The following is a 24,246-nucleotide window of genomic DNA, read 5'->3' on the forward strand; positions in this document are numbered from 1 at the left end:
ACGTCTAGTTGAGGGGCTGATAGGAACGTTGTTTCAACGGCTCATAGACGACATCAATCCACGCAGTTTCTGAGGAAATAAACCCTTCAAAACAGCCTGTTCAATTTGGCTCAATCTCAAATCTCTTTTTTAGCACTTCCCCTCGTTTTTGAGTGGCTTCGACTTGCTTCTCAAAACAGAGAGCCAAGTTGAATTCTTCCCCTATGAAATTCCCCTTTAAAAACCTGTTACATCATTAGTAGCCGTCAACGGCGTAAAAGTCCTTCCAATTCAGACAAAATTAGGTGATTTTTACTACTACTCGTAGTGGCGGCACTTCCACTGTTTTCAAATGACCTACCACTCCGACAATTTCTGTTTCCATGGTCGGAGTGGCGGTATTTTACTTTTTTTCAAGCGTCTCACCATTCCGACATGAGGTCATTAATATAAATTGCATTACTATTATCATTGTACTTTAATTAATAATATGATCATTTCTTAGTTGCATGCGCTGTAGTGTCCTACACTGACATTCATCATTGGTGATTGGGACAGTCCCGATTATGAGTCGCGTGTCCCGAGTCCCAGCAAAAGCCTGTCGGGACGCTAAAATGTCCTGGTTTCCACCATCCACTATGAAATGTCCCCTTTTGTGCGCGATTACATAGCCAATGTGGTCTTATATAGCCCGATCATTAACTAAAAACCACATAGAAAGATTTAAGGATCCAGCATGTGATTTCAACAATGTGAGAGGGCATACGCAACAGGGATAATCACACAGTGGAACAGCTGGAATTAATCAAATAAATTAAAGATAAATAATACTGAAATGGCAACTTTTTGGTTGAATACATTTGAACGAAATATTTATGATCCCCCAATGTTGACCTGAAGTCGGCGCCACTGATTGATAGACTGTCGGAATGGCGATACTAAAAGGTGTCGGAATGGGGGCATGTCGGAATGGCGGCATGTCGGAATGGCGCACGTCCGACTGGCAGCACGTCCGACTGGCAGCACGTAACCGTAAAGGTGGCCATCCTGCGCTTGTGGTTCAGGGTAGAGCTAGACCAGGGGCAGGACTTCCTCCTCAACCTTTAATCTCAGAAGACACTACATGGAAAAAAGTTGTATGATTACATAAGAATCTGTTATTAATGCTCACAATCTGTTGAAACTGAAATATTGCACTTTACTTTGCATCGAATATTGTACCAAAAGATAATATATAAAACCAGAATAAACAGAACTTGAGGTAGTGTGCAGTTAATGTCCAAAATAAATATTATACAAACTAGAACCAGTGATATAATGACATCAGATCAGAGTTACTATTATTACTTCATATTGTATAAGTACACAAGTTAAAAATTCTTAGGCTTTGTTCCTCAAAAGTCACACAGCAGCAACAATACAAGATAAAGTGTGTAAAAATAAGTAGCAGCATCAATAGATCACAATAATAAATAACAATAATAAAAATAGTAAGTAATTAGCAATAATTAGTAATGACTTGTAGTTAAAGGAGAATTTCACCGGTGGAGACATGAATCTGTATTAAAAGTGGGTCATATATGTCGAATAGTAACATACATCTCTAATTTGGGGCCTTCTTGACCAAGAGAAGGCAGACAGTGACTTTTTGGCGCTTATGGATTGACGCCGACAACTCCCACAATGCCAAACAGCGTTCACTCCTTGAGGGACGTAACAAAACAGCAAATCAGCGTTCACTCCCTGCAGTCCAGAGTGAATATATCTAAATAATATAATATTATATAAAATATTGGTATCTATACGATATAATATATAACATCACAGCCAAAAGCATTGTGCGACTCTAGATGATATTATGAATTAAAGACTGCATCGGGCTCTCGGACGTCTCTGGTACTTCCACAGCAAGTAAAGGCTCCTAGTGGGTAATAAAACACGGAATGTCCAGACACAGGTAAGTTGTTACTTCTGACTTTATCCAGGAGCTCTCGGGTTCATGTCCACAGCATACATGTCAAGACTCACGTGAAAAGCCCCCTCCCACTGCCGTAACACCCACTAGAGTAAACATCAACAGCTACGTTACGACAGCCGTAAAGCAGAGTACCGTAAACACTCTAATACTCTGACACCTCCCCTTTTTAGTTCTACTTTCCTCAATAAAGTAAACAGATAAACATTCTGTAAAGAACAATGCTATTCTGTAGCAATAAGCAGGACCACATTAAACATCTTGTGAAATGTAAACAATGTCATTCTTCATTAAATATCAATAAACGACATTCAACCCTTGGTCTGTCTTCTGTAGTACTTATATTCAATAAACCTTTAGATTATCAAACGATTATTAAATTACTTTTCACTATAAGATAACAGTTTGCATTACTGAACTCTTTTGATATTAAGACACATCAGTTTATAACATAAAAAGAGTTCTATGGAACTCTTTTTCTTTTTATGTGGCTTTACCACCTGGAACTCTTTTATGTGGTTTAAAGGTTACCACGCCTGGAACTCTTTTCCCTTCTTCCCCCCCAAAGGCCATGAGTGCGAGGACATGTTAACTCACAAGTCCAGTCTGATGACTGGCCTAGAGATCCGTCCAGACCTGGTCTGTGACAGATTTTCAGCACCAGCATGCATGCTGACACTGGAGTCCCCCTGCTGTCGATTGATGTCCGGATTGTCCGTGCAAACAGGTAAGACAGGTACTTTGCCTCCAGGCGGCTGTGGAGCAGGCATCTCCTGCAGGTGGCGCCGGTTGCGCCTGAGTCTTGCCCCCTGCTGCGTCTGGATGATGTAAGAGCGTGGCGTGACACTCTCAGCGGTCACAACTGCAGGAGCTGTCCAGGATTTCTGGTGGTCCAGCTTGGTGAGGACGTTACCACCAGGCTGAAGTGGGGGTAGGGGTCTGGCCCCATGGCGTCTGTTGTAGTAGAAGGCTTGCTTCTTCTTCTCTGCCTCGTCCTTCTGCCTGATGCGCTGCCCGTCGGGCCATGAGGGCTGCAGGTTTCTCTCGAGGGTAGGCAGTGTCGTTCGAATCTTCCGGCCCATTAGTAGTTCAGCTGGGCTGGCTCCAGTTGTGCTGCATGGTGTTGACCTGTAGCACATGAGTGCGATGAGAGGGTCGTTCTGTTTCAATATTCGCTTTGCGGTCTGCACCGCCCTCTCTGCGTGACCGTTGCCTTGTGCGTTGTGTGGGCTTGAGGTGACGTGTTCAAAGTCAAGCTCACGGGCGAGGTCTCGAAACTCTGTGCTTGTGAACTGCGGCCCGTTGTCGCTGACGACCACATCTGGAATGCCGTAGCGGGCGCATATAGCTTTCAGCTTCAGAGAGACATGAGCACTTGTTGTTGTTTTCATGTGCAATATCTCGATGTATCTCGAGTAGTAGTCTGAGATGATTAAGTAGTTCTGTTTATTATGTTCACATAGGTCCAGAGCTATGCGCTGCCATGGTCTGTCGGGGAGCGGGGTAGAGATCAACGGCTCCTTCTGCTGTGCTCTTCTCAACTCACAGCAGGACTGACATGACAACACCTTGTGTTTCAGTTGTGAGGAGATGCCGGGCCACCAGACAGCGGCGTTTGCCCTGTCCCGACACTTTGAGAGCCCTTGATGTCCGTCGTGGATTCTCTCAAGGATGTCTGCCCTCAGTGCCCCTGGTATCACGATGCGGCTTCCTCTCACGACCATCCCGCCATACTCTGAAAGTTCATCTCTCATAGAGAAGTACTCACGTATGTTACTTGGTACTTGGCATGCGTGTTCTGGCCAGCCGGACCCAATGTACCTGATCACTGTCTGCAGCTTCTCATCAGCTGCAGTAGCTGCTCTGATGTTGTTCATCTTCTGTGGGGTAGCTGGCACGCTGTCCATGACTGCTGCAATGTAGCACTCAACCTCAGAGTGTGTGTCTCTCCCGTCCTCCGCGTTGCTCAGAGGGCTCCGTGACAGTGTGTCTGCCACAACAAGGGTCTTCCCCGGCGCATACGCAGCCACTGGCTTAAAGCGCATGAGCCGCATAAGAAGTCTCTGGCACCTTAATGGAACGTTGTCTAAGTCTTTACTGTTCATTAGTGGAACCAGGGGCTTGTGGTCTGTCACAAGTTCAAAACTCTCCAGGCCGTAGAGGTATTTTTCAAACCGTTCACAGGCCCAGACACTCGCCAGGCACTCTTTCTCAATCTGCGCGTATCTGGTCTCTGCGTCTGTCAGCCTCCTTGAGCAGTATGCGACTGGTTTCCAGTTTTGTCCATGGAGCTGCAACAGCACGCCACCGAGCCCATAGCTGCTCGCATCAGCTGAGACAGCGGTGGGTCTGTTGACGTCATAAAACACTAATACTGGCGATGTCATCAGTAGCTCTTTTAGCTTCTCAAAAGCTGTGTGTTGTGCGGGACCCCAGGTCCAAGCTGTCTTGGAGCGGAGCAGCTCGTACAGTGGCTGGCCCACTGTGGACAGGTTCGGCACATATTTACCGAGATAGTTCACCATGCCCAGGATACGTTTGAGCTCGTGGACGTTCTCTGGTGCAGCGAGCTCCCGGATTGCTCGCACCTTTGCTGGATCCGGCCGCACGCCTGTGGCATCGACCACCTGGCCCAGGAAGTTGAGCTGTTCTTGTCTGAGCTTACACTTTTCCTTATTGAGCTTGAGCCCAGCAGACTTGACTCTCTCCAGGACCTTCTGGAGATGGAGGTCGTGCTCTTCCATGTCCTTTCCATACACAACAATGTCATCCATGTAAACTGAGACGCCCTGTAGGCCTTGAAGTGTCTCCAACATTTTCCTTTGGAAAATTTCTGGGGCGCTCGTTATCCCGAATGGTAAGCGCCGGAAACAGTACCTGCCAAATGGCGTAATGAATGTGGTGAGTAGGCTACTCTCACTGTGCAGAGGAATCTGGAAGAACCCAGAGGCTGCATCAAGGCTGGAGAACACCGTTGCTCCACACAGCTCCGCTGTAATCTCCTCTGGTGTAGGTAAGATGAATCTCTCTCTCTTTACCTGTTCATTTAGTTTCTTAAGATCCACACATATACGAACCTTTCCGTTCTTTTTGAGCACGGGCACCATGGGGGCGCACCAATCGGTTGGCTGGGTTACCTCCTCTATGATGCCGTACTCCTCCATGCGGCGCAGCTCCTCCCTGACCTTGGACGTCAGCGGTATTGGGACCCTGCGCGCAGTCTGCACCGCGTACGGGGTGGCGTTGTCCTTGAGCTGTATCCTCACAGGCTCCGTCTTGAGCGTGCCATGCTCTCCAAAGGCACCATGGACCTCCTCGATCCGTTTCACGAGGCCCATCTCAGCTGCAGTGGATCTACTGAGTAAGTTGTTGACAGACCTTCCTCTAATAACATACACTGGGAATGAGTATGAGTTCTTCTTGTATGTGGTGTTAACTTGAAATTGTCCTTTACAGTCTAATTGACCCCCTGGGCTGATCAAAGATACACTAGTCTGCTTCAGTTCTCTCTCTGGAATGAGCATATTGAAAGTCTCTTCACACATTACACTAGCATCAGCCCCAGTATCGATCTTAAACTTAACAGGAGTTGCACCAAGCAGAAGTTGCACTGTCCACTCATCACTCGCGTTCGCATTCACTGATCCCAGGAAGTATTCACTCTGCTCATCTGCCTCTGTTACTTCCCTCACCGCTTTGGTTTTGCACTGGCTCCGCCAATGTCCGTTCCTGCCGCATTTGTTGCAAGCTGAATTGCGAGCGGGGCATCTCTCTGGATCCTTGTGTTCCGTTTTCCCACACCGGCTGCACTTCCTCCCGTGCTCCGTCTTTCCCGCTCTCTCGGCGTTGCGCTGCCATTTTATATTCGTCTTCCGCGCGCCCCGCACCTCTTGTACGGATGCCGTGGCTGCCATGGCCTCTGCTGCCTGCGCACTGATCTGCATGTTCACTGTCTCTGACTGGCGAACAGACTGTATAGTCTGCGCCAGTGTAAGATCCGCCATGAGCTGCAATTTACGAGACTGCTCTTTATCTTGAACCCCCACCACGATTCGGTCCCGAATATTTTCATCTCTACCCCCCCCGAACTCGCAGTGTTCTGATAAATCATAGAGAGCCCTGATGAAAGTCTCTGCCGGCTCGCCAGGCCGCTGCACGCGCTGGTGGAAAACAGCACGCTCATGGATCACATTCCGCCGCGGGAAAAAGTACTCGTCGAACTTCTCCATTACTATATTGTAATTATTCTGGTGTCCTGGGTCAGTAAAAGTAAACGACCTGAAAATATTTTCCGCTTCACTCCCCATTGCGTACACCAGGGAACACACTTGTACTTCACCCGACTTCTTGTTGAGCTCCGTAGCCGTCCGATATCTCTCGAACCGCCTTTTCCAGTCGGTCCACTCCGTCGGTTTATCAAAGCTAAAACTCTCCGGTGGGTTGTACTTCGCCATGATTTACACTCTTTGCAAAACCACTGGCCACTTCTGACACTATGTAATAAAACACGGAATGTCCAGACACAGGTAAGTTGTTACTTCTGACTTTATCCAGGAGCTCTCGGGTTCATGTCCACAGCATACATGTCAAGACTCACGTGAAAAGCCCCCTCCCACTGCCGTAACACCCACTAGAGTAAACATCAACAGCTACGTTACGACAGCCGTAAAGCAGAGTACCGTAAACACTCTAATACTCTGACAGTGGGGGTTATCTCGGCCAGAGGCCCGCACAATTTGGATGAAACGGGTGAAAAATAAAATAATGATACTGTGTCGGACACGGACACGATTTCAAGCAAGACTTCTCCGGTGCTGGATATGTTATTCAGGAGCGGGGGAGTCGACTAAAACCGTCCACAGTGGATGATGTGCTTTTTTTCCATCTAATGTGTCTAATTTTCCTTCGGGTGCGGGTCGGGCGTCGATATCAATTTATAGCGGGTCTGTCGAAACCGGTCGGTTGCGGTTTTAAGTGTTGCGGGTATGGGCGGGAGCGGGTTTGCAAAATAAGACCAGGGTATTGATTCTCGGCCGTGGTGGAGAAGGAATTGGGGGAAGAAACTTTGACTCTCTGAAGTCCAGATTGAACCGCGACTTCAGATTGATGTGGAAGGACCAGAGACGTAGGAGAACCTGACGCAGTCGATACGATTCATAATATCATCCGGAGGTGCACAGCTTTTGGCCGTGATATTATAGATAATACTATATATATATATCATATTATTTTATTTGGATCTAGAGCTCCATGTCTCCCGCTGGAGCTCCCAGAGTGTTTTGCTGTGTGCCTCCGGATGATATTATGAATAATACATCATTGCTTCTTTAGCGCTTGTGGGATCTACCGGTCACCCGGTAACGTCAAATTTCATACAGTAGCGCAAATTCACACAGGTGTACTCTGTATACCGTTTATACCATACACCCCTAAGTCCCACCCACTGGCACTGGTCTGTAATAGGTCTGTAGCGTCAAAAATACGACGGTACAAAGCTTAATACAAATGGGTGAAGTGTCCCTTTAAGTGTAAAGTGTAAGTGTAATGTCTTCAAGGGGTAGTTGTACCAGCCACGGTTGATTCTATAGTACAAATATGCTGTGCAAATTACAGAAAAATAAGTAGTTAAATAGTCTGTTGTTGTAATGTGCATGGGGTTGGTTTGGGGGTAGTTGGATTCATCCAGGAGCCTGACTGCTTGGGGGGAAAAAACAGTTTGTCATCCTCTGGGCTTTAGCACCAAGGCTTCAGTACCATTCCCCCAAAGGCAGCTCAAACAGTTTCCTGTCGGGGTGGCTGGGGTCCCTGATGATTCTGAGTGTCTTCTTGATACACCGGGCCTTGTAGGTGTCCTTGTAGGGGGGCGGATTTCTTGGAACCCATCTTTACCACCTGCTTTCGATCCGACAGGAAGTCAAGGATGGTGTTGCATAGGCTGGGATCAATGCCTATAGTTCCCTGTGCTGGCTGTCAAGTCTGGAGGGGACTATGGTGTTAAATGCTGAACTATAATCCACAAACAGCATCCTCTCGTAGGAGTTCCTCTTGTTGAGGTGGGTGAGGGCTGAGTGGATTGCTGTGGCAATAGCGTTGTCTGTCGATATGTTGTTCCGATAGGCAGCATTCTGCAGATCAGCACCTTGATGAGCTTCTCAAAGCTATCAAGGTGCTGATAGCTTTGAGATAGCTCACTATGGGGGAGCAACAGGGCGCCAGTCGTTTGGGACTGATGACTTAAAGCAAGTGAGCACTATGCCCGTGGAGAGGGAGAGGTTGAAAATGTTTGTGAATACATCAGCCAGCTGTTCCGCACCAGCTTTGAACACCCGGCATTTGAATAAAAACGCACTTCCTCCTCTGCGTTTGCAAGAGCGCTGGCTGTGTCCACTATGGAGTATGATCTCTCTTGAAGATTGTTGTGGCTCAGTTCAAAGCGGGCATAGCAACTGTTCAGCTTGTCTGGTAAAGACTCAGTAGAGTCAGCTTTGAAGTTAGAGGTCTTATAATAATATTGCACATTACAAAAAGGCATTAACAATCACACACACACAATCAAACTTTATCAAATCAATACCTGAGGCCCAAAAAATTGTCTTCAATCGCCTTCAATCAGAACACATGTTCTGATTGAAGGTCATATGGTGTATTTGCGAGTCCTTGGCTTTGTGTCATTCAATTATATTTACCCTGAACTTTTAAAAAAGTCTATTGTCAAAATTGTGCTTAAAATGTTTTAATTTGTTCAATTTCAACTCAGTGAAGCACTTTAAACACTAGCTTTTTATTTGGAAATGTTACTTTAAACACTTTACTTTGTCATGTGTTTCAAATAAAGACTGGCATTTACCTTATTCTTGTTTACAATCATTTACACAATATATGAATGTATATGGAAAGCGATGTGAACTTGTGGCGTTAAAGGCAACACGATAGAAAATGTGAGTGCATCAAACTTTTGTGCTGGTGCACCTAAATAAAAAAGTTAGGCTCACCAGTTCAACCAATGCAAAAGTTAGTCTGGAGCCCTGAATGGCTGAACGGAATGATATGGCAACATGTTATGAACAATATATAATAACTGAATATATATTGCATATATATATATATATATATATATATATATATATATATATATATATATATATATATATATGCAATATATTATGTATTTCTACCAAAATAATGAAATAAGATACTGGTTCGTAAATTCCAAAGAATAACAAGTTTCACAGCATCGATCAACATGTCATCAAAGGGGGGAAATGGGACATGGTGCTACGACCCGAGGTTGAGGGAACCCATACGCACGACAACAGACCAGGGTTGTAAAGTTCAAATGTTTATTTAATGAGTAAATTATTTGAAGTGAGCAGAGGCTGGTTGATGCAGGAGGCCACCCGTGGCACCCCGATGGTATTGGGCAATTCTCCTTCCAGCAAACCTCTGAAGTGCGAACAGGAACTTTGGCCACGCCGGGTCGGTGTACAAACGAGTGAGGCGGTGTTGATGACAGCACTGCGGTAGTGAGAGGATCTCAACAAGAACAGAGAGTTAGAACCCGACAATCTAGAATACTTGGAGGAAAATAAAATAGAAACCGGGAACGCAACCAACCTAGTGAGACAGTTTGACGATCTGGTGATAAAAGATTGAGAAGCCGGAGTAGATAAGCAGGAAGCGTTGACTAGGATGATCCACAGTTGCGTATGGTTGAGTCGGAGAATATAAAACGAGGTATTGAGAACTTTGTAAGCGTACTCATAAATGTCTCGTTTTATATGTTAAGACCCTTATTATATTACCAAAGAAGTGTAGGGCTACTTCTAGCCTTGTAAGTGGTTTAAAATAGAGATTTAGTTTTTACCATGAGACATGCCCCTATCGTTCCAAGTTTATAGCTTTTTGGTAGAATCGGCTGAAAACAGCCAACTTAAGAATGCGTCTATATGCGCTTTTTTGCCCAAACTAAAATTCCAACTCGTTATCATACCAAATATATCCCAAATCCATTTCACACCGGATTTCTCCTTTAAGTCCTACAGCAGGGAGTATCAGAAAATAGTGGAACCATTCAGCCAAATGTAAATGTATTACCATTTTATACAATAAATTGTTGAAGCTCGGACATGAGTGATTCCTGATAGAAGTGGTAATTGATCCAATAGATCCTATCGGTGTCGTAACCAACAGCCAGTGTGTAGCATTCATAATACTACTAATATGAGGGCTTACATCGCTAGACCATGGGCTTTTTGTTTTTACCTCATTCAGATATAGATAGAGACTTGCAGACATTTATTTACATGGAAAGACATTGTACTTTAAATAAGATACATGTTTTAAACAGTACTTGCATTACTTAGAGGGAAATATATGATTCTGACATAATAACTTATATGAAATAATTTTCAAGAACATATGAAACTTAATTTAATTCAGAGATAAGTATTAGATAAGAGATAAGTATACTATAAATTCAAACCAAATTACAAAATTGAGAAATCGCTATCACACAAATTAGAGAGAAAGTGATCATCAAAAACATGTATTTTAACAAGCCTAGCTTTGTTACCTGTCTATACATTCTGGGGGTCGATCACTCCAGCCACTTTCATTGCATTCAAGTTTGTCTGTTCCCTTTAATCTGAAACCATGGTAACAGATATAGTGTGCAACCAACTTGCCTGAGGCCGAAAACAACAAAAAATCCCCATTTTTTATGTCTGCTGGGGAATCACAAATGTCTGAAATTAAAGGAAAACTGTTATTTCATTGGTTTACATAATTGTCCTCATATATAGTATAATAATGTTCAACAACCCACATCCCTCCACCTAATGCTACCAATTCTAACCTGTGTTTTTCTTTTCTCTCCAAGCTTCCAGGTTGATGCTTGGAATACGATTGCATGGCAGAAAACCATTTGGGTATTTCCCGTACTTAAATGCATCCAGTGGAATTTCAGTCACTTCACTGTTGTCACAGATTATACGTGAAAGCGAAGATTTTGAAAGCTCGGATATTTGGTGCTTGGTGAATGTACCTTGAGCCTCCCACCAAAACCTTAAGAATATGCAAATATTACACTGTAGGCTATAGGACTAAACCATTGATTATATTGAAGGTGACTTTCACAATGACCCTGCTCTATAAATGTATTACCTATTGCAAACTTTTGAAAAACAAACAGTTTCTAAGTAAACATATCATTCATTACTTTTAATATTGTTTAATTAAGAATATCATAGTGTATGTGCAGCTCAATCCGACCCTGTAGTCTTTCTTACAATTCCAGCCGGCTTGCTAAAGATTCGTTCAAACACGTTTTATTTTATCATGGCTAGTATTTACATGGAGATTTTAAACGCCAATATGTCAAAACATTGCTGGAGATATAATTTGCGTACCTTTGTCTAGAAGTTTAATTTAAAATTATTAAAGCTCAATCAAATAGTGTGCTTACCGGTCTCCATCTCGAATTGATTTCATTTGCTTGGCAATCAAGCAAGAAAACAGAGGGCCATTTCTGGAGTCTTTTAAGTGGTCCTCAAATAGCCCTCCTAACCAAACATCAATATTGTCCGGGTTTTTATACATTTTCAGTATCTTATTAACAACTATCTTGTCTTTGACAACATCTTGGAAATCTTCTTCTGTCTTTAAACGCTTGAGTCCACAAAATTCTCTCCAGTCATTGAATCCTGCAATGAGCGCATTATAAAATATGTTAATTGTGCCTCGAGAAATTAGAAGAGATGTTCTGAAGGGCATGTTTCTAAATATTTATTAATTAATTAATGAAATTACTTTCATGCATTGTTTTTATGTAAAAGCTGTCAAATATTTGTTCCTTAGTTGTTATAGTAGTTATAGTTATAGTAAGAAAGTATGACAGAAAACATGGGCAAACAACATTAGTTTGATACATTGTCTCAATTAGGGACATTAAGGTGGATAATTGTGCTGATAATAATAAAGAAAAACCTTTTAAATAATAAATACGACAATATAAATGTGTTCATGACATTATTTAAACTATTCAGATGATTTGTTCTAGGAGAAAAGTTGTTGCTTTAGTTGTGGGCAGCTTTCACTCAGACCTATATCTTATCTATAATATATATTTTAAACTATGCACTTCTGACTTAACATTGCAATTGTTTTGTTCAATAATTCCATATTTCCACTGTGCAATACTCAATACTACAATAATGAAAAACTAAATGGTAAACTCTCGCACTGATGCTGCATTTGTTTTGATTGTACATGCAATATTTAAATGTTGCATGTTGTAATATGTTGTAGGATTGTTACATTCTTTTTTTTTTGCATATTGTAATTTAATGCACAGATGTACATATACTTCTTATTTCTTATTTTGTATTTCTTAAATATTTGATAATTCTGTTCTAGAATGGGAGCAACTGTCCCCGAGGATCAATAAAGTATTTCGATTCAAATTGACATCTGCTTATATAGTTAGTGGTTTGTAAAACATTGCTTAACAGTTGATACAGTTTTTCAATTGTTTCATTAAACGTAGCATTGGTCTCACCAGCAAGAGCATGATCGCGTCCCCTTTGGAGGTTCAAAGCAGCCAAGTCCAATTCCCTTTGGATGTTGAGTACAACTAACTTCTCTGTCATCTCCGCTGCTATTAATTTATCTGTGCTCACAGACGTTGCAGCCGTACCCATCAGACCTCTGAGCACTGGTTCAATCCCACCTATAGGCACAAACATTTAATTCTCAACCCAATTGTTTTTTTTAGGTAAATAGGGTGTTATAATTAAAATATGTCAAAATCAAAGATAAAAAAATCGACTAGGTTATTTTTCCAAATAAACATTTTTATCACACTGTACCTTGCAAAAAGGTGCACGAAATGAATGGAGCTAACTTAAGTGACTTACTGAAGCAAGATACTCTATCTTGACCACAGGTTAAATAAGGGTAGGGAGGCATACACACCGCACTTACCTTCTTTGACTATTCTCCATGGACTAAAGAATGTGTGGTGTAGTCTCAGTGGAGTAAATTTCTCATGTGTCTGGAAGCTTTCATTAAGTCTCCTCACAACTGTAGAGATGGTGGCATGGCCAAACCGAAATGCAGCAGTGGCAAACACATTTGAGGCTGAGGGGTTCACTGTTGGATCATAGCCCATATAGGGTCCAATGTAGCGATCAAATGATTCCTGCCCAATTATTTTTGGAATATAATCCCTCATTGTTATAATCTAGTTTAAAGAAAGTTTGGATAAATTTAAAAAAGGTCAAAGGTCATTTTAAAAGGTCATTTTTTTTTATCATTGCAAAAAGTGTTAATTGTACATTTATGGCAATAAGATATTCTATACATTTCCAATCATTTCACTTTACACTGCTTTAACATTACTATTCTGTAAACCTTACAATCCTTTACGCCTTTGCAAGTAGCAGTTCACTTTATGTGTACAAGTCACAGACTTTCATCAACAACTCTACATTAAAGACGCTTTGAGCCTATATCAGCAAATTCACAACCCAGAGAAGTTGTAAACATTGTTGGTAGCCAGGAGGTGTGACTTAAGCACCTTAGTACCGCCCACTGCAGAGTCTGATGTCCCGTTAATCTATTGAATCGTGTCTCAGAGCACGATTGTCAGACTTTTTCCTTGCTACACAGAACGAAATGTAAACCAATGCATTCTAACCCTGTACTAAACATTTCATGCTCATGCTCATGAAAAGTAATCAATTGAATCGTGTCCCAGAGCACAATTGTCCGACTTTATTCGTACTGCACAGAGCAAAATGTTAACTCATGAATTTTGGATGGGAGCGTTTCTCAGAACATACACAGAATATACATAGGTATATACAGTGGGGCAAAAAAGTATTTAGTCAGCCACCAATTGTGCAAGTTCTCCCACTTAAAAAGACGAGAGAGGCCTGTAATTTTCATCATAGGTAAACCTCAGCTATGAGCGAAAAAATGAAAAAAAAAATCCAGAAAATCACATTGTCTGATTTTTTAAGAATCTATTTGCAAATTATGGTGGAAAATAAGTATTTGGTCACCTACAAACCAGCAAGATTTCTGGCTGTCACAGACCTGTAACTTCTTCTTTAAGAGGCTCCTCTGTCCTCCACTAGTTTCCTGTATTAATGGCACCTGTTTGAACTCCTTATCAGTATAAAATACACCTGTCCACAACCTTAAACAGTCACACTCCAAACTCCACTATGGCCAAGACCAAAGAGCTGTCAAAGGACACCAGAAACACAATTGTAGACCTGCACCAGGCTGGGAAGTCTGAATCTGCAATAGGTAAGCAGCTTGGTGTGAAGAAATCAACTGTGGGAGCAATTATTAGGAAATGGAATACATACAAGACCACTGATAATCTCCCTCGATCTGGGGCTCCAAGCAAGATCTCACCCTGTGGGGTCAAAATGATCACAAGAACGGTGAACAAAAATCCCAGAACCACACAGGGGGACCTAGTGAATGACCTCCAGAGAGCTGGGACCAAAGTAACAAAGGCTACCATCACTAACACACTACGCCGCCAGGGACTCAAATCCTGCAGTGCCAGACGTGTCCCCCTGCTAAAGCCAGTGCATGTCCGGGCCCGTTTGAAGTTTGCTAGAGAGCATTTGGATGATCCAGAACAGGATTGGGAGAATGTCATATGGTCAGATGAAACCAAAATATAACTTTTTGGTAAAAACTCAACTCGTCGTGTTTGCTGAGTTGCATCCAAAGAACACCATACCTACAGTGAAGCATGGGGGTGGAAACATCATGCTTTGGGGCTGTTTTTCTGCCAAGGGACCAGGACGTCTGATCCGTGTGACGGAAAGAATGAATGGGGCCATGTATCGTGAGATTTTGAGTGAAAACCTCCTTCCATCAGCAAGGGCACTGAAGATGAAACGTGACTGGGTCTTTCAGCATGACAATGACCCCAAACACACCGCCCGGGCAACGAAGGAGTGGCTTCGTAAGAAGCATTTCAAGGTCCTGGAGTGGCCTAGCCAGTCTCCAGATCTCAACCCCATAGAAAATCTTTGGAGGGAGTTGAAAGTCTGTGTGGCCCAAAAACATCACTGCTCTAGAGGAGATCTGCATGGAGGAATGGGCCAAAATACCAGCAGCAGTGTGTAAAAAAACCTTGTAAAGACTTACAGAAAACGTTTGACCTCTGTCATTGCCAACAAAGGGCATGTAACAAAGTATTGAGATGACCTTTTGTTATTGACCAAATACTTATTTTCCACCATAATTTGCAAATAAATTCTTTAAAAATCAGACAATGTGATTTTCTAGATTTTTTTTTTTCATTTTGTCTCTCATAGCTGCGGTATACCTATGATGAAAATTACAGGCCTCTCTCATCTTTTTAAGTGGGAGAACTTGCACAATTGGTGGCTGACTAAATACTTTTTTGCCCCACTGTGTATATATATATATATATATATATATATATATATATATATATATATATATATATATATATATATATATATATATATATATATATATATTAGTGCTGTCAGTTTAACGTGTTATTAACGGCGTTAATTTTTTTAACGCGCGATTAACGCTCTTTTTACTTGGCAAACGTAGTTTTTTCACCTGCTGTCTAGCAACAACTAGTCGTGTTACAAAAACTACCATACCGGATTTGGCAACACCGAAAAACAAAACAACAAGCACGCTGCACAAACTTGTTGGTGTGTTTGTGTGTCACTCTGTTCGAGCCTGCACGAGAGTTCAATGTTGTCATTAGCTGTTACGTCTTTCTGACCAATCGCAGTTCAAGGCCCACCTGGGCTGTACCACTTCAGGAGGGGCCGCTCAGTTACTCCCCTCTAGACAAAATCGACTTGGTTGCGACGTTGACAGTGTGAGTGTTGCGGCTGTTGAGTGAGTGAGAGGTTGTGGGCGCACAGCTCAGGCTGCCGGACGGCGCTGCAATGAAGTTTTATAAACGCAATATTGTTGTCCCGCAGTAATCAGCCCCGAAACGTTAACGGCCCACCGGGAATTCTCCCGACTCTCCCGATTACCACTCCGCCACCGTGTGTGTGTGTGTGGGGGGGGGGCGTTATTCGTAATCTGGTAATGTGTATAGAACTACGTACGGTAGGAATATTCATACTGGTTTAAATAATAAATGATAGTATATCCCATCTTTGCTGAGCAAGAGTTTTGTTCGAAAGTTCAGTGATTGAAACAAATAAAAGCCCGGGCTATTGAAGTTTTACGGTAGGCCTACCACTGCGGATCTCCCTTCTTACTGTCCTTCTCAACACTCTGATCTCACTAAAAGGCTAGCAGCACGAAATCAAGGGATATTTAGAATAGAAAAAAATGTGCGATTAATCGCGAGTTAACTATGGCATTAATGTGATTAATCGATTCAATATTTGAATCGCTTGACAGCACTAATATATATATATATTGTGGCAGACGCCAGAGAGGAGTGAGGGGAGTGGTAGGTCTCGCAACCTGCTGGCTCCACCCCCAAACCATACATGGACTTCCTCCAATCAACGAGGCATTAAACTGGAGTTCTGGTTGCTAAAAGAAAGAGCAGGCTACCACAAGCCGGAGCTAGGGCGGGAGCTAGGGCTAGCAAGCTACAGGCAGGAGTGATCGCCTGGAAGCTCGGTACGGCCTAGAGAGAGAGAGACCTTGAAGTTTATTGATTACCTGTGTACCGACCGCTTGTTTGAGGACCCTCCTGGTAACGACCCCTGGACACAGATTACGCACTACAGACTTTGGATCACCCTTTTCCCCACCCTGGTGAAGTTATTTACCCTGTGAATAAATCTCCCATTCGAACTGCTTTGTGTGTTGTGTCGGTTTATCTGTCCAACATGGTGGCGTGGAAACCCCACGCCCACTGGCCCGCTACAATATATCTATATCTATATCTATATATAGATATAGACATAAGCGTGTAATGAGGAAACGAGATGACCTGGTTGTGGGCCAGCAGAGGCAGAATTTTAACCGAATGAGACCCATAACCTTATTTTTTATATTGTTTATATATTATGAATATTTTAATATTGTCTGGTTATACCTGAACCACCATTCCACATTGGTCGAAGTGGATTTTCAATGGTCAGACACAGATCTTGTTATAACGGTAATTGAATAAAAGATACATGTTCTACGAAAATATTATAACTAAATAATTGTAGATTTATATAGATATATATATATATTATATTTTAATATTTAATTATTCAATATTAAACCCATGCATTTCAATCGGGTGATTTTCTTCGACTTCAGAAGGGGGGCGGGCTGCACAGTGCACGCCCTAGTTATGGATTGGTCAAAAACAACAATCCCATTTGTCACATTTTTGCAGCAGACCCCCTGGAAAAACTGAAACTAACCACGTCCCTTAAAGGGTAATTCCGGTGTAAAATGGATTTGGGATATGTTTTGTATGATAACGAGTTGAATCGTTCGTTTTGGAGCACAAAAACCGAATATAGACGCTTTCTTCAGTTGGCTGTTTTTAGCCGATTCTATCAAAACGCTATAAACTTGGAACGATGGGGGCACTGGTTATGGTAAAAACTAAATCGCTATTTTAAACCACTTAAAAGGCTAAAAGTAGCCCGACACTTCTTTGGTAGTATAATAAGGGTCTTAACATATAAAACGAGGCATTGAGAACTTTGTAAGTGTACAGATTGTTTATTAAAAAGGACATTTTATACACACAATACCATCAGTAGATCAACTGTTGACGCCAAAAAGACTCGATAAGTAGATTGGTGAACACAGAGATTGTGAAATCCGTCAGCAACACGCAAGCTTTGTACTACTTTTAGCCTTTTAAGTGGTTTAAAATAGCGATTTAGTTTTTACCGTAATCAGTGCCCCGATCGTTCCAAGTTTATAGCGTTTTGACAGAATCGGCTAAAAACAGCCAAGTGAAGAAAGCGTCTTTATGCGTTTTTTGTGCTCCAAAACGAACGTTTCAACTCGTTATCATACAAAACATATCCAAAATCCATTTTACACCGGAATTACCCTTTAAACCCAGTCTAAAACCAGAATGTAGTATAACTACGTTGGTCCACTGCGGAAAACACATTACAATAGCGGCTCTAATCATGACATGCCCTATTGTTTTCAATGGGCCTGCGTCCACGTCCCTTGACTGTCATGGTTGCTATGGTGGTTGCCACTGACCACCCCCATATCTTTCTATTTTCCACAGTGTAGACTTGTAATTAGTTACTTTTGTAATCAACGTGATTCTTTATGTTTTTTTATCACTGTCTGGTGGCTAGTAACGTCACTCTGAGAGATGCGCGCGGACATATTTGGTAGTGTCAAAGCCTATACCTACCTATTCGTGAAAGCAAAACCTCAAGCTCATTGATTTAACAAGGCAGGGTTTTTTGAAATAATTCATTAAGTTATCATGTGTGAGAGGTCATTCCCCCTCCTGAGTGTATATTGACTATTTCTAGTGATTGAAATGCTCATTGCAAGCTTCCTATGTATGTCTAGTGTACCCCTACTGTCCACAAGCAACCCCCCCACCATCTTGTTGAACCTCACGCAGTGGCTTGCTTGCAAGAGTTTTGGCCTGAAGTTCTCGTCTCGTTTAGAAAATTGTCTGAGAAATGCTCACATTCAAAATGCATTGGTTGCAATCTCAGTTGAAGGCTTGACATCCTAATGAATATTCAAAGTGAATAATAAATAAATGTTACATACCTGATGCAGCGCTCCAATGATCTTGCGGGTCTCTTGGTATACAGTCTCTTTGCTCCAATGACTATTTAATACTTTCAGGGCACCTGCCAACCGATTGTGTTCCCTCAGCCACAGGGTATGCAGGACGATCAGGGAAAGACCCTCATTGACTCGACTATCCCCAGCAGCAAAACACTCTACTCTTGGGTCCTCTTGAGGTGCCCTAGGATTCTGGAAGCAAGCAGATGGGCTGGCATCCACAGATGGCAGGTATGGTCTGCCTTCTCCATCTTTGAATATCTTATTGATAGCTAACCTGCCAGTCGGGCTAGTGTAATTGCGGACAAGGCTCTGTAATTCTAGAGTGTGACCGTACACAACAGAGGCGTCAATAAATGATGTTATTGTATTAATTTGCTGACGCTGTAAAAGAAAGTTGCTTGCCAATTGAAGATTGTCAATGCAGGCTGGTGAGGATCGAAAAAAAGGCAAACAACCTTTGGCTGCTGACTGAAGATCATGTGACTGTAGCAAAAGAAAGAATTGTTTAATTGTTTTATTGATTTCCCTATGAATATAGTTCATATGGATTGCACTCATAATTTACCTGAATTGGAAAGCATGGGTGGACATTTTGGCATGTGTTAAGACAATCCACCCCTATATCAGCGGCATCACGAGTGCTCTGAGGGGTGAAGGTTATGTCGTGGTCTATGAACTGTCCCCATTCAATCATCAATTGAGAATACAAATTCTCTTTCCGTTTGAAAGAGGATTTCATTATTTCCTTGCTGACTGCTTCTACCTGTTAACATGGGATGGTGATTAAATCATTGTTGCTTTATGATAATTGTTTTGGGGCAATTTATCCCAACGCTATCGAGGGCTAACCACTCAATTTATTGTTTACACAATTTTTAAACAATGGTTTGTATTCACAATCAGCCATAATACTTCTCTAGCACTATAACACGGTTTTCAAATTGTTGAATTGCAAGTGTGTTTTTATTGAGTGCTAAAAACAATGTCATAGGTCAGCTTCCCTCGACTCAGATCTGTGTGTTTAAGTCTTGCGGCCCTATCTTGCACCCAGCGCAATTGACTTTCTACATCGACGCATGTATCGTTGCTAGTTTGCACCCGGCATAAAGCTGATTTTCCCCGCAGCAAACTCGCGCCACTACACTTGCGCCGAAAAAAAGCAGAGGCGTGTTCCGGAGCAAATGATACACGATGCTATTTCACAGATCGAAAAAGCATATGCGCCACAGACCAAATAGTTCCTGATCGAAGTGCACTAGCGGATAGCGCAGTTGCTATATATTTTGGAAAGAACAGCTGATCTGTCTCAGCGGAGACTGCAAACACGCTGTCAAAATATCAACTCGTCAAGTTCAAATGCGCTCATGGCTCTTAAAGGGGATGGGAGATGGAATTCTGTTTGATTTGTTTTACGTTACGCCCAAAACACACCTACGGGTTTCAGACCAACCAATTTTAGATTTGCAACGGGCGCAAGAGACATTTATCCGCTGGTATCGTAGCAACAGCGCCAGAGATCCGCCTAAAAAGCTACTTGCGTTTCAGACCGTTAAAATAGGGCCCTTGATCTGAATGATTACCAGGGGAAGTGTAAATCCATTATGAAGCCGTCCAGGGTTCCAACCCTTAGGCTGCTTCTCTCCATCTTCATATTGGGCTGGAAGCCATCGGACCAAGGCAGTGTTAGCTGCACCCCATGTAGGATTGTGTCTGAAAGAATTGTGTACCACTGAATATGGCGGAATCTATGTAGATTGACATGTGTTAAATATGGCATTGGCACAAAAAAGTGAGATATCCACCTGTTATTGCAGAGACCAGAAATGGTTCGGTAGTTGTCCAAAGGACTTTGCCAAAGACAAATGGCTGTATGTGTGGGTGGAGGGCAACCAGATAAGTCTGCCATCAACTCCAAATCCTCCAATAGAAGATGCTCTTGAAATATAAGGTAAACAATTTTACTTGATTTTCAGATTAATTATGTGGTATTTAAAATGATTTAATTATTTGCCTTGCCTTTTACATAACTTAACTTTGCTTGTAAAAGGAACGAACAATAATAACGATCAACATTCGTACAAACAATTCAATCATGCAAGTATTGCATAATGGACGTTTCTGTACCTGAAGTAACCATATCCCTTTTGTTTCTCCATTTTGCTTCATCTTTTAATATTTGCAAGTTCTTTTCAAAGACCTCTGCTGCTTGAGAAACCATTGACGCCCCAGGCTCAACTTGGCGGAAGAATGAAAAGGTCAGGGACGAGGTCTTGCCTCTTTAAAAGATGAGCAGATGTCAGTGAGATAATAATTATTGTTCTGTTTTTCACAAGAAACATAGCCATAATAAGTATAATTAGTGATTTTCTACCGTTTGGTGTGAGACATAGCATTGTCAATCATTTGACGGTTTTCTTGATGTGAAGAGTTGAATATTTCCTGGATGATAGATTTAACTGAAAAAGGTAATATATATTGTTATACTGTAGGCACACACAGAGGTCTAAAGGAGAGCCAAACCCTGTCTTTAATTCTTGGGAAGAATGTAATACATCCAGTAGTTACAAGGGTAACATGCAAAGGCATGTTTGACCTGAGAGGGATTAAAGGTGTGGGTTTTGGCTGTCCTTTTAGGCAACACTATTGAACACAGGTGAGGTAGATATTTACTGGTACAATAAGTCGCCGTCTAGACTGATCCCTAGTGCCTTAATGATGTTGTATTTTATGTTTTGATTGCTGTTATCCTCTCGTGGATAGCTATCCATAATGTATCAAACATTATTTCCTCTAATCTACCACCACTTACCTTAAGAAACACTTGTGTACCTCAATGTATCAATGAGACAGACCAATTTTATGTTATTATAAAATTAAATCATTCTCACCTTTTCATTTCAATCATCAATACTTCGACCCCATAGCCTTTTGTATGCATTCAAATTGGAAATTTGGATCACACCTGCCCATTGCTTTTTTGGCCTACATGCAAACTAGAGCCATATGCAGACACCAAGTAAGAGAACAACAATTATACATGATGCAGTGGGCGTCAGCAATACTGTAAATATGACAAGACCTGTTGACTAGTTTAGAAAAAAAAATCCTGGATCCGGCCCATTGAGTGGTTGGCCCTGGGAAAACTCTGCTCTTTTGTTAGTTTTGGCCAGGTCTCTCTATAGCTACAGTATCACCTGTACAGTAAATATCTTGTTGCAGAAAAGACAGGGAAATTACATGCATGGACACAGATTCTTTTTTTGTAAAATCAAAAGCAAAAGGACTTGCTAATGTTGTAAATAAATTAACCAAGTCATTGTTATGTAATTGAAAATGTTCCTTATAAATATCTATAAATAATCTGTATTATGCATTTTTAAAACACTTCTAGAGCTGAGACACGCCAAAAGGGAGAATCAAGGAACGGTCCCTCCCAAAAGTAATTTCACAGTTTGTAGCTCTCTTCATAGCCTGTGGTTGAAAATACTTTTGCATTTGGTATCTCAAAAGCAGATATTCTTCACAGCATCTATAGAAGATCTTCTCTGATTATGGTTTTGATTAGATACTGCGGATCACTGCAGATTACGATTCTATTTTGCCTGACACGCCTGGACTGAGATGCTAATTATTGTTCTGTTTTTCAAAAGAAACATAGCCATTATAAGTATAATTAGTGATTTTCTACCGTTTGGTGTGAAACATAGCATTGTCCATCATTTGACAGTTTTCTTGATGTGAAGAGTTGAATATTTCCTGGATGATAGATTTAACTGAAAAAGGTATTCTATATTGTTATACTGTAGGCACACACAGAGGTCTAAAGGAGAGCCAAACCCTGTCTTTAATTCTTGGGCAGAATGTAATACATCCAGTAGGGTAACATGCAAAGGCATGTTTGACCTGAGAGGGATTAGAGGTGTGGGGTTTGGCTGTCCCTTTAGGCAACACTATTGAACACAGGTGAGGTAGATATTTACTGGTACAATAAATCGCCGTCTAGACTGATCCCTAGTGCCTTTATGGTGTTGTATTTTATGTTTTGATTGCTGTTATCCTCTCTTAGATAGCTCTCAATAATGTATCAAACATTATTTCCTCTAATCTACCACCACTTACCTTAAGAAACACTTGTGTATCTCAATGTATCAATGAGACAAACCAGATGTTTAATTTTATTATAAAATTAAATCATTCTGCCCTTTTTTCATTTCAATCATCAATATTTCGGCCCCATAGCCTTCTGTGTTCTGATTCGAGTACCTTTTCTTAAAGAACACGACAACCTCTTCTTCCTGAGAAAACTGGTCCACAAATTTGCCCTATCTGCATTTTACAGCTGTTGGTTTTTGTCCATTATCCCGTTCAACATTACCGTATGGTTTGGTTCCATGAGATACATCCATCACAACAACCTCAACGATCACCCCAGCAGAAGCGTAAACAACAAAGCTTAAATGATCACTCATAGCCTCAGACACACCCCACACTCGGCACCACCTTTGCCATATCAAGAGCCGTTTCCACACATATCCTCCTCCTTTTCGCCGCATTTATATATCAGGAAGTTCGACCAAACTTGATGCTTTATATGCGGAAATCGATGTCTTTCCGACATCAGTAGAATCAACTGGGGATTTGGGGGGTAGGCTTGCAAGGGGCGGGATATGAAGTAGAGTCTAAGTTCACAGGAGGCGGGGTAAGTGCGGCCGCTGTCATTCTACTTTGTTTTGGTTTGACCACATACAGCACGGAAGCAGAACTTATCGCAAACCTCTTAAATGTTGCTGCAGCGATGCATCATATATTCTGTTACTTCCATCACATCCGCATCGCTCGATGAAATATTAGAGCCTGAGTTAGAGACAAAGAGAAGAAACAACGAAAAAGAAAGGCGTACAACTGCGTTGCCGGAGCTTCATTTCACATATAATAAACACTGGGACAAATGTAGTTGATTTCTGTGTTTAACAGAAAAGGCTGTGACCCTACAATGTTCAGTTAACTGAAAACAAAAAAAATCTATAGACGCGTGCAGCTGTGTACTCATGTATTGTAATTTATTGGATGATGTGTACTTTTAGGGTTATGATAAGACCTATATGTTAGTGTTCAACACGAATGACTCTGAAAACTAGTGCCGACATTTAAATATTTTTAAACCATTCAGTGAACGGAAGGCAACAGGCTTATAATCAAATGCAGACCGAAGCGTCAGCAACACGCCCACACAAATGATGTGAAATGCCGACATTCTACTCCTCATTCACATATAAGGTCATTTACATTTCCGCCGGATAAAATACTACCTCAGGGGTATTTTTTTTTTGAGGATGTTTTCAGGATACCAATGTCAGGATATGTTGTTCACATATACGGCCCGTTGGGAGAATAGCAGGACTTGCATGTATGTGTGAAAGCAGCTTATGTTTGTCGCAACATGACTCAACATTGTCTCAGCTCCTGATTTATTATTTTGTCATTTTAGTAATTTAAATGGTTTTAACCACTTTTTTGAACCATGT

General features: G+C 41.8%; 1 protein-coding gene across 1 annotated transcript; it reads right to left on the minus strand.

Annotated features, from left to right (window-relative positions):
* Window positions 1-9,310: 9,310 nt before the first annotated feature.
* LOC307087253 (thyroid peroxidase-like) lies at window positions 9,311-19,460 on the minus strand (the record flags this gene model as incomplete). Its single annotated transcript, XM_079752754.1, has 7 exons — window positions 9,311-9,469; window positions 10,924-11,017; window positions 11,418-11,655; window positions 12,510-12,680; window positions 12,935-13,193; window positions 18,701-19,204; window positions 19,287-19,460. The coding sequence occupies 7 exons, from the start codon at window positions 19,458-19,460 to the stop codon at window positions 9,311-9,313; spliced, it is 1,599 nt and encodes a 532-aa protein (XP_079608880.1).
* Between the last annotated feature and the right edge of the window lie 4,786 nt (window positions 19,461-24,246).

This window comes from Pollachius pollachius (assembly GCF_949987615.1).
Source record: "Pollachius pollachius genome assembly, chromosome: 15".
In the NCBI taxonomy this organism is placed as follows: domain Eukaryota; kingdom Metazoa; phylum Chordata; class Actinopteri; order Gadiformes; family Gadidae; genus Pollachius; species Pollachius pollachius.